General features: G+C 39.7%; 1 protein-coding gene across 2 annotated transcripts in view; it reads right to left on the bottom strand.

Moving 5' to 3' along the window:
• Positions 1-1,478: 1,478 nt before the first annotated feature.
• The window catches only part of b3gnt2b (UDP-GlcNAc:betaGal beta-1,3-N-acetylglucosaminyltransferase 2b), a 24,201-nt gene continuing 6,090 nt past the window's right edge, over positions 1,479-19,589 (bottom strand). For both annotated transcript variants that reach the window (XM_005473671.4, XM_005473670.4), the window contains exons 2-3: positions 10,386-10,530; positions 1,479-5,183 (exon numbers count right to left, since the gene is read on the bottom strand). In XM_005473671.4, the coding sequence (XP_005473728.1) occupies positions 3,965-5,158 (1,194 nt within the window). In that variant the 5' untranslated portion in view covers positions 5,159-5,183; positions 10,386-10,530 and the 3' untranslated portion in view covers positions 1,479-3,964. The remainder of the gene's footprint in view (positions 5,184-10,385; positions 10,531-19,589) is intronic.

Below are 19,589 nucleotides of genomic sequence, written 5' to 3'. Positions count from 1 at the left end.
CAGTCTAAGAATATATTCAAGAAAGCAGCAAAATCTCACAAAAACATTAAAAAGCTAAACAAATTTTGCAGGATATATTTCTTAAACGTACCTCTAAATTTTCCCCAAACATACACACTTCCCACATGCTCACTGAGCGTAACTCTCCTCTTGTTCCTAATCGTGCCCATCTCCGTGCTTAACAAATGAAATAAATGCTCTGTGAGAAACTGACATTGCACATCCTGTTTCAGCTGTTTGACCCACTGTTTACATTCTTGCTCTCAAGCTGCGCAGAAATTCATATCAGCGCCAAACATGGAGAAAATACCGCAGAATGATCGGCTACTGCCCTCTGCTGGTGAGACACAATTACTACATTAGAATGGACTTGCGTTGTTTTTTCCAACTGAATTGAACCACATGTGCTTGTCAATTTTAAAGGTTACCTAAAGAGAGAAATAACCTTTTACAGGAAGGAATCTGTAGATTTCACAACATGAGGTCCACTGTTCACAGACCGGTGAGGCGATGGCGATCATGTCCTCCATTTCATTGACATTAAAAGATAAATATGATATGGAGTGGAGACTTGATAATGAAAAGTTGAACATGTATTATATATAGTATTAAATATTGAATACACTGCTCATTATAAAAGCTTAATGCAAACATGTAACTGCAAAACTAAATGTATGCAATCAAATATATCAGAGATATTATCTTAATGCACAGAGACCACAGAGGTCAAAGTGCTCAATGTTTTGGAGCCCATGTGAATTACAGCCTCAGTTTCATGTTAGCTGACAGTAGTGGCACACAGTGTGGTCTTCTGCTGTTGCATCCCATCTGCTTCAAAGTTTGATGTGTTGTGGGTTCAGAGATGCTCTTCTGCACACTTCAGATGTCACGAGTAGTTATTTGAGTTTCAGGCCCGTCTTCTCTGGCATTAACACAGATGACTGTGTGGGAAAATCCCAGCAGATCAGCAGTTTCTAATTTTCTTCCCCAGTTTGGGCTTTGAACTCACTGAAAGACTTGGATTTAACAGCGTGCCTTTGGGAACAGACTCCTGTGACCCAGAGAGGTTTTTTTTAGCTTCCTTACGAAATAGCGCATTTCTGTTTAACATCATTAACAAGAAAGGACTACACACCACTCATGTTTTGATTCAGCTGCACTGGCTAAACGTTTACAGTTTGTTTTTAAAGCCCTTCATGGATCAGCTGTGTATTATATTACAGATCTATCACCTCCACATTCAGCCTCGAGGACGCTGATGTCATCCTCCAAACTATTTAAAAAAAAAATAAATATTGGTATATCTTGCTTTGCATGGGTGTATATTTAGGTTAACTCCTGCTTTAAAATGCTTGTTATAAAAAAATGTGACTTGAGGCTTAAAAAAAAAAAAAAGCATCAAGATTTTTTGTAACTCTGACATTTTTCAAAATTCTCATGTACATCCTTAGAAACAATAAAATCAACATAACAGCATCTACAAAACCATTAAAATATAGCTTTATTGAAATAATCAGATAATGTTAAAGCGATCACATTTAAGTTTGCGTGACATACAGTACATACAAACATCAGGCACAGATTTGGTAATCATCTTTGACTCGTGCAGGCAGCGAATAGCGTCTGGAACTCACATTAACCAAAGGTTAAAGAAACCACACACACACACACACACAAAAAAAAAAACATCTTTCTGTGGGTTAAAAAGAACACAGATACTCTACATAGACTCTGATTAAATAGAAAAAACACACAATGAAGGAACAGCCACGGGCCTCGTTACATTCAGCTGAATTTCCTTCATGATCCCCAGTTTGGACATATTCGGGACATTCAGGCCAGAAAAACACTGACTGTTCAAACTGTGATAAATTGTGCACCTCTTCGAAACCAAACCAAACCAACACAACAAATTCAACACCCACACACCTGTAGACAATTATCAGGCTGAAGCAACAATTAGAAAGCGATGTAAACAGTTCAGGCAGCCGCAAAACTATACAGCGAGGAGAGAGTGCAACGATTAACGGCATGTATGTCAGCAGTGACAGCGCTATACACACAAGTGACAAAAATATTAAATAATCTAGAAGCATGAAATACATGTCTTTCAGGTTCTCATCTTCTCTTTTTAGTGTTGGTCTCATCCTGCATGAATATGCTGAATTTCAAAAAGAAAAGAGAAAAAACAAGAGATCTGGTGCGATTGTCTGTAGGATAATTTCCAAATGTCACATAACGGATATAGGAAGGATGTAGAGACTAACAGAGAGATAATTAATAAGCCGATGCTTGAAATAAATGAGGTGGTAGGCAGTTTGGGAGACGTGGGATTGCCAGTGTTTACAAAGCTCTTGCAAAATATGTTTTTTTTGCTGCCACCCTGACCAGCAGGGGGAGCTCTAACAGAGACAAAGTAACACCATTACCCTTATGTTCCCAAAAGTCACACCAGACTTAGATTAAGTTTAATCATCTCAAAGATTCAGACAGAGGGTGAATACTGTTGCCGACCTTAAAAACAAAAAAACAAAAAACAAAAACAAACAAACAAAAAACACACACACACACACACACACACATTCCTGACCTTTAATTATGGTCTCTGAGACCCAGTATCCTAAGTATCTCATGCTGTGTGCGAGTCAAGCATCTCACCATGTCTTGCACACAATACAGCTCATAAGGAATTTTATGTAATACGAGGGAAAGGTAAATATGTGCAGGACGTCTCTTGTCAGGTGAATGAAGCTAAACAGCAATGAGCTAAGCATTAACTTTTAAATAAAACACAAGTTCACACACACTTTAAAGCTTTCACCAACACACAGGTCCCTCAAGAGTCTCTTGCAAAACTCACGGACACTTTAATCAAGTAACAGTTTGTGTATGTATGTGTTCAGCCTGTTTTAAAGAATCTGGACTCACTCAGGTCACAGTAAAGCAGCATTTATCCTCATTCAAAGCTCGCCACGGGCACATAGCGAATACGTCATGCTGAAAGCTTGAAGTGACACCTGTGAAAATGCACTTTGGGCTTTTGTTAAACCTTTTTGAACCTGAAGCTGATTTAGACCAGCATTTGGATTTCTCTGAGCCCCGAGCGGCTGGGCTGTGGAGAGCGAGGCTAGACATCCCCGTCTCATTTTAAATGCTCCAACGTTGATCAGCCACACCAATTAAAGGAACTGCTAAAGACAACTGCACTTTTAAGAAACCCCAAAAGTGGCTTCGGGAACGTGACCTGGCCTTAAAAGAAACCCAAAAACATTTCAGCAGGTGGGTTTAATGTTGTGGCTGATTGAGAGCAGAGTCTCACTGGTGGAAACTGAGGAAATGATGTGAACAAAAACTCTGAGCTTTAGAGTCGTGAGTAAATACTTCTGGGAGTGTGGTTGGAAATAGCAGCACAATCTAAGCCTCCAGCTACAACTACGAGGAAGTGTTCACCGGGAATGCGGGAACCACTGTTTTTCAGTGTTCAGAAAGCAATCAATTGCTTTTACTCACTTCAATAACCTGACCAGCATGTTATAGCTTTACCAAACCGACCCTTGGGTGCTAGGCGGACACTTCCCAGCTCTCATTTATTTAATACAGCATTGAGACACTTTGTGGTGGAGGTGACAGTGTTAAAGCACATAAAGGCCATATAAATAGCTGTGATATAAATATATGAACTCAAAGATATTCGCTTTGGGTGAAGCTCCTTCGAAAGTTAAGCAGAGTTAACTCCTCTGTGGAATAGAGTCAAAATACAAAATGTGAAAAATCGGCGCTGCCGCGCCCATCCTCATTTTTTCAGGCCACAACGCTCAACCAGGCAGAGGATCCGTGTGGCCATCGTAGTAATATCTTAACTTAAAGCTGCCAACTTTTAAAGTTCACACCTGTTCAAGTTAAAATATTTGCACCTTTGGCCTTCTTTGTAATCTATCCTGACATGTTTTCAGACTGACTGCAGTCACTGGCAGGTCAGGTTGGGTCTACTGAGCCAGGCCCAGATTTGGATCATCTCTTGCGGGGTCCTTGGGTGAACCAGCATTAAGCTCTTGTAGGCGCAGGGGTTCGACCTGTATTTCTCCTCTATGTTAAAAGTCCTGAAGCCTTTGTGCTTTTCGGGGGCCAGCCCCAACTTACGAAGACACATACCCGTGTAGACGTCATCTATTGGGTACAGTGCTACGCGTTCAGATGCGTTGTGCAGGCGAGTGGCGATGTCACCCGAATAAAGGTAGCCGCCGCCTCCTGCGTACGGTGGGTACATTCCAACATACATGCTCTCTGGTATGAAGTATTTGACCCTCTTGTCTCGGTGGGGCCCCGCATTAGTAATCACGTCACCCACAAACAGGTCCTTGGCTTTGGGTCCCGAGAGCCCCTTGAGAAAGTCCATGATGCGGTAGGTGTTGACGAAGACGTCGTCGTCGCCTTTGAAGATGAATCGGGCGCCGGAGCAACGTGCCTGGATCCACTCCAGGAAAAGAACTTCTTTGACAGTCAAATTGAAAAACGAATCACGGAAATCCCACTGGATGATGTCTTTATGGCGGGCGTTCTCAAAATGCAGCATACCAGACAGATCTGGGTGGTGGTCTCCAGGTGTGGCGTTACCAAGGAGGAAAATGGTAACCACTGTCCGATTGGCTAATACGCCTGCCTTTCCCCAGGACTGGCGGATGGCCTGGCGACGATCAAAGTGAGGCACCAGCGATTTGACAGCCAGCAGCAGAAACGGCGGCTCCTTGCAGATATCTGGCTGGTCCATAATGATCGGGTAGGAGCGGCAGCGCATGTAAAGCAGGAAGTCCTTGAAACGGGGCGGCAGGGAGTTGTAATCTTTTACCTGAGTGGTCACCCTGAGGTTAGGCTGACAGAGGTTGGATGTCAAACTGGTGTCGTTGAGCCACTCAGGGATGTCGCTGCTCCGGTTCATCATGAAGATGTGATTGCTGTGAATGTCCACAATCTGCTGCTGGCGGTTCCAGTATGCCGAGCTGGGAGCCACTTTGCCCCAGAAGGGTTTGGAAGGGATACGAATCTTTTGATGTCCACTTTTGTCTTGGCTGATGTTCCGCGAGATGATGATGAAGATAAAGAGGTTGACCATAGTCAGTGAAACCACAACCTTGAGCCTCATCTTTGGCAGCAGCCCCATGACAGATTACCACACCTGCCGACACCTGTGCAGACACACAGAAGAAGAAACAAAGACTTTAGTCTTCACCACAAACTGATCTTTAGTTTTCAGTTTTCACATATTGTTTACTTGTTAATGTACTCAAATCAGTCAGGTAATTTCACGTCAGAGAAAGTACGAGGGAGAACCGTTATCTATGGTGAAATGTGCAAGTTTACAACTTCCCTCTGTTGAGAAACAGTGGATGGAAAAAGGAAGAGAAGACCCCTCAACCACACTGACAAAACGTTCACATGGAAACCCCCGTTTGTGTTGTAAGACGTGTAAAACTATGTCAGAATAGTTTGTCTATCCAAAGCAACAGCATGATTACATATTGATCTGATCAAGAAGGTCAGAGGTCAAACTGCTGATAAGAATGGAGAGTGGTGTCATCTTCACACTGAATCACTAGACTTTTCACAGGTTGACTGATGTGGTGTATAATAATTCTTTGTTTGGTTGGCTGTCATAGTCACTTCTGAGTCAACATGCTGGTTCACTCAGAAGTGATGTCTGTGCTTACCAGTGAGGCTTAAAATGATTTCTTACAAAACACTTAAAAACTTCCCGTAAAACTTATGAGGTGGAATGTCTCCATTATCACCATAATGAAATCACAGGCAGAGTAGGTTTTTTTCTTGGAATAATTAAAAACAAAAAAATCCCCTCCTATGACACAAAGACAATTTAACTTTGAGCTACCTAACTAGATCCGCAATCATCAGGCCTTGTTATTTTGTTCACCTTGATGCAGCATGCGTTCACAACTGTGAGCCTGAACTGATCTAATTAGGAAGCTGCATGCCCAGACCAGTCCAAACTAAATTTGAGAAACCAATTAGTAAATGATCTGCTTGGTGAAAGGCGAGTTCAAGTTTACCCCACTAACTGTCGGGGTGAAGCACAAATATGTAGTCTGCCTGAAATCACAGCATACACCTGCATTTCCACTGACAACATGTTTACTTAATCGAAGCAATATTACGTCAGAGGGCAATTTAATGGAAGGCAAACATTTGAGGATTCATTGTCCTCCTCTCAGCTTTTGTATCCTTTGCTCAAACCAATAAGAAATAAGGACGACATGTGAGCTTGAACAGACAATACCATCCTTTCAGGAGGCTCAGCTGTGCCTCAGGTTTCTGTTTAGTCACGCTTTCCCCTCTGAAAATGTGCGTACCTGGAGTTCCCCTCACTCTCGGCACCTCTCACTTTCTCCTTTTTCCTGCAGACCAGTGAAGCAGCCACTTTAACTCAACATTTTCATCATGTTATTGATAAACTACATGTTTTGGTACTGCTTAACCATACTAGTGACAAAGTCTAACCGAGTAAATGTTTTCACTGTGAGGCTGTACACTTCTGGGCAAATTTCCAATCTTAACAACACTCTGAAGTCATAAAGTCTGAAAGTAAAATAAAAAGACGACTGGATAATGATATAAGATTGCAAGCTCTGAAAGCCAAAAAGGGTCTACTCATCTGGGAAACATTAAGGCTCATTTAGGGAAAGTGCTTCTTGACCATCTCAGTCAGAAAAGCAGCTCCCCAGCATTGTTTTCAATGAAATGATTTCAGTGATTACAATGAGATAAAGACTTTTGGTGCTGTTTTTTATCATTAAAAATCAAGCACAGCCTCTTCTTTTGTGCTTTTTGGCATTACTGAGGTGCCTGCTTTCACTTTCCTGTCATCTGCGTTTGCAGACGTCTCACGGCGGAGCTTTTGGGACAGACAAGACACTTTGAGTTATATTTTAGGTTTAAGGAAATCCCGTTGTAGCATTAAAGATTACAAGACATGGGATTTGTTTTCTGTCAACCAGGCACAGGTAGGTTACGAGGCACTAGTTTGTGTTTGGGCTGCTGGGGATTTTTATTGTATCTGAAAACTGTTTAGTCTTTTTTTAGAAACAGTTGGGTGTAAGGGAACTACTCATTATGTGTTTAGAGGTGGCGTAAGGGTTTTTAATTCTAAACAACTTACAAGAATTAAATTTTGCCTTCACCCGTTTCCACCAGGTTTTGAATGTTACTCCCTTTAGCCCCAGAGAGCCGAGTCAGGACATTAAGACTTATTTATCTTCATTACAATTATCAGTGTAAAAAGCTCATAAAGGGGCACGAGCTCTGCCTGATGAGCTAACAGATCTGAACTGCTCCCTGGATCCTTCCTGCCTCTGTATTGTGTTGCTCTCAGCCTCCTAGCAACAACTCTCTACTGCTGCACTCCTGTTTTCTCTCCTTTTTCTACTCCGTGAGCCTCGTTCACTCCTCCTCACTTCTGCCCGTCTCTGTCAGGTTTCCTCCTTTCCTTTGAATTTCTTCTGACTCAAAGCAGGATATGAATACGTCACACTTATCAGTATCATATCACCAAACAGACAAGCATGGACTTATGTTAGTTTTCCTTCAATCTCCTCTTCTCCCTTACTCTCATGGACAATTAAGCTTTCCCGTCCTCTGCATCCCATACAAACAAGATCACTTCTGGGAAACAAGTGGGTGGGTCGGTGGGGGAGGCTTCTTAAGAAGAAAGCTAAACAACATGTAGATGAAACCACAACTTCTGGACCTGTAATTAACCACCAGTAGTCTGCAGCTAAATCCACGCATACCTGCCTAAGTCTGGCTGAACATCTGCATCTGGTTTAAGACATTAAACTCAGTCATAGTGTTTCACATCGAGGCCATTTTAGCTCAAGTAATTAAGGCATGTTGGTGGTTTGACACACAAATATCGTGCTTCTAGTTGTCAGCATTAAAAAGATAAGGTCTACACTTGTGGTCAACACTCACAAAAACAGATTGGCGCTTACTGTGCCTAAATTTTAAGCTTTAGTTTCAGTTCTTTTGCATTCAGTCAGTGTTGTTAGAGCTGACTCCAGCTTAAAGACATCAGTTCACATATTATTTTCTTAATCTTGCATGAAAATTAAAAACTTAAAGATGTGGAGGCATTGGAGGATGTGGAGATGTCTGATCAGGGTTAGTTCCTGACTTGAGCGCATTTGACAATAAAGCCTGCCTTGAAAGGACAGCTGGCAATTTCTGCTTCCACCACAGGAGATCTGTAGGCGAAGACTGAGTGTGACAACCCTCCTGCCTCAGCTGGGACTACTGTGTGTTTTTCTGTGCTAGGTTGCAGTTTCCTGGTAGGCAGAGTTAATCAGTGCAACTGGGAGCACCTGGCCAGTTTCTCTCATTTTACACAACACATTCCACTTATTAAACACTCATCCAACCAGTATAACTACTAACTAACAAATCTCATAATGTAATTTAAGGTTTTTGGATTCTTATTATTATTATTGGGTTAATAATTCATATATTATGGTTTTACACAGCATCTCTCTCATAATTTGTTATGGCTCATAATGTCTTTGTTATATTATGATGTCTTTCCATGCCTGCGAGCCCACTGAGGTCCGCTTCGGCCTGAGGGACTTAAATCCCATCAGACGGTGGGTGCAAGGGTCCACGCCTGCCTGTTCTTTTGGGACTTTGTGGACTCTTCCTAATGATCTACATTACAATCCACTATCTACGGCAGCAGACTTTAAAGTATAACAGGAATGACTATTCGGCCGTCGGCTCTCCAGCTGTCTGTGATCATGTCTGCAACACAGTATAAGCAGGGCATAAGCTGGACCATGACACAGGAACGCTCACCACAGGAAGTGTGAGAGACCCCAGGTGATCCGAGGCAAAAATCAGCTGCAGACAGCTGTTACACAATTCTCCCACAAATTCTTCTATGGAAAACTTACTTATAGCTACACTAAAGGACAAGTAAGTTCGAAGATTAAGGGGCGGGAAAAAAAGTACAATGTTACATTGGCAAGAGGTGAACTTGATTTATTACACAAAAAGACATCAGAGCTTCAGAGCAACAGAAAAAAAGGTCACTGTTATCATGTTTCATATTAACTGGAAGCAACTAAAATTCAATTGTCCGGCCCCACCAAGTATGCTGGAAAGCTGTGCGCAAGTGAACACAACTGACTGATAGCCTTCTTGATTTGATTAATCTAACTAGATCTTGCGCTCCAAGTTACCTCATAAAACCTCATCAATGTATTATTTTAAATGGATCTTCATTTTAAGGACATGCAAAAACACATTTAGATTTAGAACAGAGGAAGTCATCACAGGAAGCAGTGCACACCTATATTTGTTATGGTGCAAAGTACTCTTAAAAATTACAAAATAACTGGACCAAAAGGTTTATCGTATTTTTTAGTATTTTTTAAACCAACTGTATGCAGAATCCATACAGAATGAGGAAAAAAAAAAGTCTGATTATTAATAAACTAATAATAAGAAACGGTCTCACTGTGGTAAAAGAGAGCAATGGAGCATGATAACGCTTCAGGCAGAGATGAAGAAAAGCAATGTCAAAAAGCAGTCTGCAAACATCAACAGTGGAAATTTTATTGCTCACAATAAACCTTTACGACTCTTCTTGTGCAGAATTTGCCTGACTTGGCTTCAAAGATAAAAGCTAATTATACTTTATTTAGATAACGGATTCCAAGACAGTCAGGCTTCTTTTACACTGATAGACTTGTCCTACTTTGATTCAAGTCAACCATGCTTCCATCAAAAGCTGCCTATTAAAAACTTTTGTGGTATGATTAGGATTTTTTTGGGGGGGAGGGTTAAAGGACTACAAATTATACACTGAAACAATAGCATGTAATCTATCTCTCTCCATTATTCATTAACTTTATCTTTATCTATCATGAAGCTTGTGACGACACCATATGGTGTTGGGTAACAAACAGGTCTGTGGGATTGTGATGAGGTCAGTAATTTACCAGACAAAACTAGGCTGTGTTTGACCAGTGTGGCTTCCACCTGATAAAAAGGCTCACTGAGGTAAGCCATCCCACCTGAGTGGGGGATGGGTGTGAGACTCTACAGAACAATGGCAGCTTGAAGGGCTGGGTTTGTATGCTTCTTAGTGGACCTCAAGGGCTTTCATGATTGTGCTTGGATAGCTGTGGAGAGAACCGATGAACAATGGACCTTCCTAAAACCTTAAACTTCAAGAGCATACTTTGATTCAAACTAAGTGGTGTGTGTAAACATAATGTAATATATCTATACTAATCTAAATGAGAGTCCTAATGTGACAGACATGCCATGAGACGCACTGCCTATTCAAGACATTTCCAAAGACACACACTGTGTGATCTTACCTGTGCAGGTGAGTGGGCCTCCTCAGCTCTTGTTCTCCTGGTGTCTCCTCAGCACTTTTACCCCATACTTTTGTCCACCGTCTGGGAACAACAGCCAATGGGGAAAAGGGATCGGGAAGGGGAGGAGGCAGAGAAAAGACTGAATCTGCAAATGAGAGAGAAAGAACCCAGGTGTCAATACTGAGAAAGAGAGCATGAGGAAAAAAAAAAAAGCTCTGCTTTTACATACTGAAAGTGTGCTTCTTAAAGAAAGAGGCAATAACCCTGATTTAAATGCAGAATGATAACTATATCTATATTAGTGTTTCTAGTAGAAGTGGTGACGTCTGACCCTGTGAGCAGTCATGATTGGGGGAGAGGGTGTATACAGCTTTTAATAAAATACAGTTTTATGTGTGATGTTTGGAACAGATGTAGATTTGCTGTTAATGAAATTAAAAGCCTGGTGTCAAAATGCATAGTAAAACAGAACTTTGTTTCATTTAATTTTACTTCAGGGAGGTTCAATCATTCCTATGATTTATTTTTGTATCTTTTCATGGTTTTCATTTATTTATTTTTAAGTTAACAATTTTCCTGACAGTTACCACAGATCAAAATGTGTCGACTAAATCTATGTGAAAGCATAGCTGGTTTCCAGAGGGAGTGGTTTCTTAGTACAACAATTAAATAATTCCCCGTGCACAGTATTCTTAATGCAGATAAGATAAGATAACCTTTATTAGTCCCACACGTGGATCCTAACTTCATGCTGCATATGAACATGGCACTCTGATTTCCCAGTGGTACAAAAAGTGGTTCACTTCTTAACAGGGTATAGTGCTATGGTAGGTTATGCTGCACACCTATTTAGAAGAGGTGTGCTGGCACTCATGATCAACATAGCCAGCCTTTCTTTGCGTTAGCTGACTTGACAAAAACCAAAAATACTGGCCACTGCCAGTGCTACCTTTCAGGCTCCTAGTCGACACATTTATATTATCGATTTTAACATCCGACATCACCTTTTTCTCAAGTTATTGCATTCACAAGAGTTTCAGAAAACTTACTTTAACCTTTGACCTTTATGCTCAGATCACTGAGATTCAAAGTCACTTGATATTCTTAAGGAGCACACCTATGGTATCAATTTGAAGTTCCTATTTTGCCTTGTTCTCAAGTTATTGTATTCACAAACGTAGGTGTCAGAGAGATTTGGTATCATGACAGTGGTTTTAAAATTTTTTCCAACTGAGCGTCAGTCAGACATTATCAAAAGCAACAGAAGATAAATACACACACAGGAGAAAGTCTTGTGAAGTCTTGTGATTTGACGTCCATAAATGCTGAGTGATTCAAAAATCAAGCTGAACAATTTTCTAATCTGTGTTCTATTAGCTGCAGTTCCAGAAGTGTCAGAGAAACAGATCAAGCATAAAACATTAAGACATTTTCTGCATCACCAACTGAACTGATCTCCCGTGACTATGTGACGCACAGTCTGCATCCCTGTATAACTGAACTACTTTCACTGGTGTTTGTAACACATGACCGAACAGACTGCATGCGAAACTTTTTTGTATAGCAGCAGATAATCTCTATTGCACTTAGAGCAGACTGTAAATAAAATAATCAGTGAGAACGTGGTCTCTCTAGCTAATGTTTAAACTTTGAACATAACCTGATCCTGACCAGGTTATGTGTTCAGAACAAGTTGCCATAGCGATCTAGCCAGGTAAAAAGGAAGCCACCCTCCTTACACTGAGTTTAAGCTTGCTAACCCATTAATTTAACTTTGTAGCACATCTCTCTGCTCCGGTGTAGGTTCTGTTCCAGATAAGAGACCAGCGAGGGCTAAATGTATTTATTTATTTATTTTCTTAGACAGAAATGTTTGCAATTTTTGCTGAGCATCAATAAAGAAATGGTCTTAGAAGCAACTTTATCTCTATATCTTATTCCCCTCTATGTTGCAGGGAATTTTATGATAATTTGACTTTCCCAAATATTCAGTAAAGTGCTAAATTAAATGTATTCAGTCTGAGCCTGAGTTTATCTGATATACAGTTTGCCTAGAGGCTAATCACACTTATATGTTTGACTAATATTTTTAAATTTGCTTCAGCTAAAAGAACAAGGATAAGATCTCACTAAGCAAAACAAACAACATAGTCTATTAACTTAAAAGAATATCCAATTATTTTGTCCAGCTGACATGTCAAATCCTTTCATGTGTTGATGACATACTGACAAGTTTGTTAAGCTAGTAATTTTTACAACATTTTTTTTTTTGCACACACAGCACTTTCAGCACTATACACACACACACTGTACTTCTATAATCACACACAGACACACACCATGACCCCCTACCTCGATTGTTATTCTTTAATGTTTAAATTCCATAAAAATTTAGTTACTGCCACAAAAATTCTGGAGGCTGGTCACTCAAGTGCAGGTAAACATCTGACTGGCAGCAAAGCCATGAAACAGACTTCACATTCAGGAAGAACAGTGCAGACTACTATCACCATCTCACTGAAAGACAGGAGGGGTTGCTGTATTTAATAGAGCTCTTCTCTCAACAGAAACTAGACTTTGTGCTGTTCAGGACTAATACTTATTTTCATTTTTAGAGATCTGTTTACTTACTAATATTTGAGCTTACCCAAGGTATTTTTCCTTCTTAAGAGTCCTTAAATCTGAGGTTCTCCTCCTTACACAGACATGCCATTGCATGGATGTCCGCATAAAATCATCTCTCAAAGCATTTTGACTTTAAATTGTGTATGGGAGCAACAAGCAGGATCTTAAATAAACTTGTACAATTTGTTTTCATTAGATAAATATGTCGCGATCAGAAAGAAAGATATAAATATAAAGAACACACACACACACACACACACACACACATACACACATAATCTAATGCTTTTGCCAAAGACTAATGTAGAAAGCTCCTTTTATACAAACACGACTGGGTTTTGTTAATCATTAAACCGCTTGTGTGTGCTGGTTAGATATGAGAGGACAGCAGATAGCAAGCATAGGCAACCTCTTAATGAAACAAACTGAAAAAGCCACCGGAGGGTGGCCAAATGATTAAAATGGAGTTAATCATCGAAAGGAATGGCTGGCTTTGTTCCATTTCCGTTCCTTCTCATGTTTGCCATTGTGTTTGTTTGACCATGCTCAGAAACTTTCCTCTTTTCTTTCCTGTCATCTGCTCCTGTACATAAGTTATTTAAGACTAAATAATAGCACGCTGTTTTTTGGGCAGTCTCCCCCCCCCCGAAGCCATTTTGATTTTGTTTCCCAAGAGCTGAAATTTAAATTGGGACATTTTATAATGTTTTTGATAGGACCATAGGTCGATGAGCTACTTTACAGCATCCACCACTTTGATTTCAGGTCTGAAGCCAGCAGAGCATTTATAGTAGTCACTTTTGTCCATAACAAGCTATATCTACACATGTTTTGGCTCAACTCCACTTTTAAATCCTGTCATTATTATTAGATGAATTAATTGGAGGAGTGTAACGTTCCGCAAATCCTTAACTGACCTATTGTCATGCAGTGGCAATAATTGAACATTTAATGGGCAAAACAGGCTTTTCTGTATAAACAAAAACAAAAAACTAACTAAAATGCATGGGAACAATGCAAAAGAAAACGGTGCAGTTTTCCTATTTAAAACATTATATAGCCCATGATGTTAATGCTAAAAATTCATTACAGAAACCACTACTGAACAAAAACCAAACACTCTTGGAGTCCTGGAGGGCATCTAAAATGGACATAAAACATGTTTTTGCAGCTCTGGAAATTTCAAGAGTCTCTAAAATGCTGAAAAAGGCAACACAAATTTCAAAAGTGAAAAATCAACACACCCCTTTTTACTTTAAGGACCTGTATCTCAGAAATTTTTCAGAGTATGAAAGCAATTTAGTATGGCTTCGTTAGAAAGAGCTACTTTTGGCTGCCCCTTTGTTCCCAAGAGGTTGCCGCAGTGGGTAGCTCCGCATATTTGATTTGGCAGATTTTCTGCACCAGATGCTCATCCTGATTCAACCCCCTCAAGGGATTCGTGTCACCTCCTGGGACTGAACTGGGGATTTTTCACTTGTCAGGAGAATGTGTAAACCACTACACTGCGATGGCTTCATTAAAAGTATCACAGTTGTGCAAAACACCCCAGCTGATTCTGAGGGGCTCAAGTTTTAACTTCTTAACTTCTACAGATTTTATACACAAAACTATTAAAATAGCTAAGCCTCTCTCGCCATCACTGAAGCTGACATCTCCAATTACTTCTGCCTCATTTTACTGCTGCTAGGCTTTTTACTAACTGCGGATGAAAACGCTAATTACATTTTTAAGAGTGAGGTTAAAGCAATGTTAACTGCCATTACTATTCAGATGAATGCACAACTAATGAAGCTCCACTGATCAGCCACACCCTTCTCAAAGTAAAACTTCAGCATTTTTAGGAACTCAAAAACTGTATTTAGGACATCCTTTTCACTAGCCGGATGATATTTGTGGGCTTGTTTTGCAGTGTGTCTGGTTAGCACACGAGTCCTTCACACTCACGGTTGCAATAAACCCTCCCAAAGTGGTGCAAAACAGGTCGGCAGGGCAGAGAAGCCAAAAAGGCTCAGGCTGCTAACTGCTGTGTGCGAGTGATAATAGATAAGTCTCCATCACAGGCCACGTCAGGTCTGTGGACAAAGTTCAACCTTCAATTGACAAAGGCTGAAAAAAATAAAGATAAAGAGTCTAACCATTTAGAGTTGCATGCACCTGATTTAAGGAAAGAATATTTCTTGCAACTTCCCTTTAGTTTTTTTGACCAGTGTTTATGCTGATGGTAAAACATCTTGTCTCTGACCCACTTAAGGTATTTTGGTTTCACACTTAACCATTTCCTCTGTGGGTGTTTCCAGTGGCAACGTGTCGCAGTGAAAACTGGCCATCGAGATCTGGCACAGCAATGGGGCAGGTCCCAGTTTTAAGTTTTTCCTCCCAGAATGAGTGGAGTTTTCAGCAACCTCTGGATCAAAAACAGTTTTCCCACCACATAAAGAAACTGAGCAGGAAATTAAGCAGTATGTTGACTCACAGAAAACCTGTTAATGATTTGAGGTGACAGAGCCATTGTTCTTGATGTACCTCTCTGTGGTCTGCTTAATAAATTCAACAGCAATAAAAGTCAAGGAAAGGAACGCAACAGCCACCCATACCAAGCTAAAAATGGATATGACTGGAACACTGTCACAGATTTTTGTTTAAATAAATGTCCCATGAAGCTATACAAAATGAATCTTGGGTTATATAAACAAAGCATGATAATTACTGATGGTACTCAAGAGGATTACTGCCTGTCCCCAGTCAGGATCATCTCAAGTACATTTTGCCAGTATGCATCTAGAAGTTCATCATTTCCTTTTATCTCTCTGACATTTTATATGCCTAATGCATTATGTAAAGCACTTTGAATTACCTTTGTATATGAATCATCCTTATCCATGGATTGTAAATCGTTGAGCAGACTCTCTTCACCTTTGTAGGTTGAAACTACCAAAGATATTTTTGGGGGGAGTAATACTTCACACAAGATTTAGATATTATTGTACGAAAAATGTGGGCCTAATGGAGACAGTGCAAAGAGAGGAGGGCCATAAATAGCCTGAAGGCTGCAACTTAAACAGGGACTGTCTGAGCTGGAATATGTCCACCTAATGTCATCCCTCCTTCTCAGAACTTTCCACTGATGTGAGACAGTCTCCTAATTTTTTTTTTGGTTCTGATCGCTGTTTGTTTTATTAAAATGCAACACATGTATAACTATCCTTAGACTGAAAAATCTCCCATTCATCCCCATCAGAATTATTATAAAACCATAATAACAACCTAAATATTTCATAATAATAACAATGATAATAATAATAATAATAATAATGATGATTATTAGAATAATCATCATTATTATTATAAATATTTCAACCTAGAGGTCCCAAAAGGCTGATTCTGTTCATCATCCAAGTTACTTGGATGAGTGACAAAACATTTCTGAAAACGCTACATCCAGATGAACAGAATCAACCTTTTGGGATTTACTTACCTGGATGATTGAGCATGACAACCTAGAGGTCCTTGAAGTACACAGGGTGGGATTAAGTTGCTGGTTTTGTACATGAGCCCCGACAACAATCCTAAAATAACAAAAGCCCCAAACTGAACTAATATCAGGAACACTAATTTCCTAATCCAAATATGGAAGCCAATGGGTGGGTTCTACAGGGGGAAAAAAAGCTCTCAAGCTCTGCACATTTTATCTCAAAACAACCTGAGGAAATGTTCTTTTTTTCTCCTAATAATGCTAAAGTTACCATTTCTTAGCTGCAGTATAGTGACGGGGAAATGAGAGACATTCACTGCCTCACAATAGCACTGGAACCTAAAATAGACTGGAATTTCTCATTATCAACAAATACTTGTGACCCTGGCTACACTTAGGCCACCTGCTAGTCATTTGCTCACACTCAGCATACACTGAACTTAGGTAGTGTCATTCCAGTGTGACTTGATGAGCAAAGATGCTGTGCAGTCTACAAAACGAATCATGAATTTCCAGTCTTTAGAGAAATGCATTGACAAGACCCTCCCTGCAACTATGACAGATAGCCATGTTTCCACTGAAAGGCTAATTGCAAATAATGACAGGAACTCCTTGAGAAAGACAAAGAGATTAACCAAAGATCTCTGTCTCAAGGGTACATCTTAAACATCATAAAGCTTGTAAAGATGAAGTGAGACATCCTAGAAAGTGTTTGCCAGTAAGAAGAAAATTATTTACAGAAATTATGCATCTGATGCTAATGCAGCAAGAAAGGAAATGAACTCATTAAGCTGTTCAATTGACAGTGTTATCACATCTCCCCAGGAAGACGATAAAAGCGATTCATTTTGCACCTGCACATTTAAATTGTGAAGAGAGCGTGTATGGATTCAGATGACTGCTAAGCTTTAGTTTTAACTCTACAGTACACATCATTAAACACCACCAATATCTCAAGGTTTTCTCTGCATCCCCTGATAGTTTTATTGAAGTCACTATTTAACCCATGTTATTATGTGCATGCCAGCACAGCCACACCCACCTCGCCATGTACACTTCTCAGGCTCCTAACATAACATGGAGAGCTGCATGCTTTTTTGCTAAAGAATCTATTGCATTGTCTATGCACAACTTTCTTTATGTCAAATGAGATCAGAATCACATTATGATAACAAGATTATAGTTTTCCATGTATAATTAAATAAGGGAGAAAGTCCATAACTCAGACATCATTAGACTGGAATCCTTGAATGACCCTGTGATATCAAACCCACTCTGAAATATACAGAAGACCATAAATCCACCTAGGAACAATACAAATGACAAGCCATGTGGGCTCAACTTGAAAATATCTGGCTGGTTCTTGTGCATTATCGAACTCCTATATCCGGTATTGGATCTATATAATTACTATGAATGGCTAAATGGATATGCACACATTCTTAGGAACTGAGGCCAGGAAATGGTTATGTGGCAAACACAGGAAGCACAAAGACAATGGTTCACACAAAGACTGTTGTCATAAGGGAACTTATGTTTTCACATTTCTAAGTGTTTTATTATTGAATATTTTTAATAATAGTTTAGCTTGATTTTTAATAACATTCACCAAGAAACAATGCTTGTAAATTAATTGGGTGACAAAATAGCCACTGACAATTTAGTTTCTATCATCTTTTTTTATTTTGAGTTTGTGTGAGTTGTTGACTACTCATATGTTGCCCAACGCCAGTGTTCCTGTTACCAGACCCCTAAAAGCTACCTCATGACAAAGACTTAATGGAACAGGGGAATACAACATTAACAAGATGACTCATTTAGGATGCAACAAATCATATTTCCACTGAAAGTAACAGCTCATAATATGAACTTACATGCATTCATGACCACACACACTGGAGAAGATAATACATTTTCCAATGATCTTTTATCAGTTTAATAAAGTATTACTCTAACTTTCAGTAAATTAAACCCTACTTACAAAAAAACAACAACTTAAAAATCAGTCCTGGTGAATTTCTTTTGCTAAAAAAAGTGGGCATCAAAATCTTTACTTTAAAAAAAAACTATGAACCATAAACAACAAGAATGTTATGAACCATTAACTTCTTGTTCAACAATAAGTTTTAAAATGCAGCTTCAAACTTTCTCCAGGTGGTCGTTTCATATACAAATAAAGCCAAGGATACAAAGCAGTCTAAACTTTAACTTCAAAAAATGGCTCACCTTCCTTTAGAGTACCATTGACATCATAAACGTAGGACCCAGACAAAGACAAAGTAGTACAACTCAGTTGGCTTAGGCTGTAGGCATATCCACTGACAATGGAGCTAGATTCTAAAATTTAACCTCAGAGTGTGCTGGAACAGAACTACCACCATGAATGCAGTCATAAATGCTGTCTTTAGTTTCCTCAGTGTGCCAGCATCCTGCAAGTCATCACTTACATTAAGGCAGTTCTGTGAGTGCCCTGGCTATTATACTGGCAATACTGGCATCACTTTAGTTTTCCCCCCATTATCATTAATGTCTTTTTAAGCCCACTGATGTATTCGCCATAGTCTGGAGCTACCACGGACTGTAACATTATGGATTAATTCTGTCTACCCAGTAAGCTGTTTTTAATGGATCTTGGGAAAAAGTGGCAGCCAAGCAATTTATAGCTGGTGCTAACTTATGTGCAAATACACATCTCGTCATATTAGTGATTTTGAAACCCTGCTATTGTGAACATGACTCCATTTCATGTGACAGTTGTGTAAAAATTTGATGAAGTAACCATTCAGGAACCTCTGTTTGAACAGTATATCTCCAACGTTGCGATTTAATGAGGCAACATTGAATGGTTGCTAAAGGTTCCGTTTTGAGGCTGATGTAAGGAAAAGGAGAAGAGGCTTGTGTCTTTGATTTTGACAGTCTTGTGCTGAATACAAAAAAAAGTCAGACAAGTTGAGCCTGGCTGAGCAGAGAGATCTGAACTACTCCGCCACTGTATGACTGACTTTATGGCCCACTCCACCGTGAGTTGACCCCTTTTGTGGGTCCAATATATAAAAAGAAGAAGAAAAAAAAAGAGGAATGAAATTCCAGACAAATGTCACAAG

Source organism: Oreochromis niloticus, linkage group LG13 (assembly GCF_001858045.2).
Source record: "Oreochromis niloticus isolate F11D_XX linkage group LG13, O_niloticus_UMD_NMBU, whole genome shotgun sequence".
NCBI classification, from domain to species: Eukaryota; Metazoa; Chordata; class Actinopteri; order Cichliformes; family Cichlidae; genus Oreochromis; species Oreochromis niloticus.
This window is presented reverse-complemented; position numbering and strand designations above follow the sequence as displayed.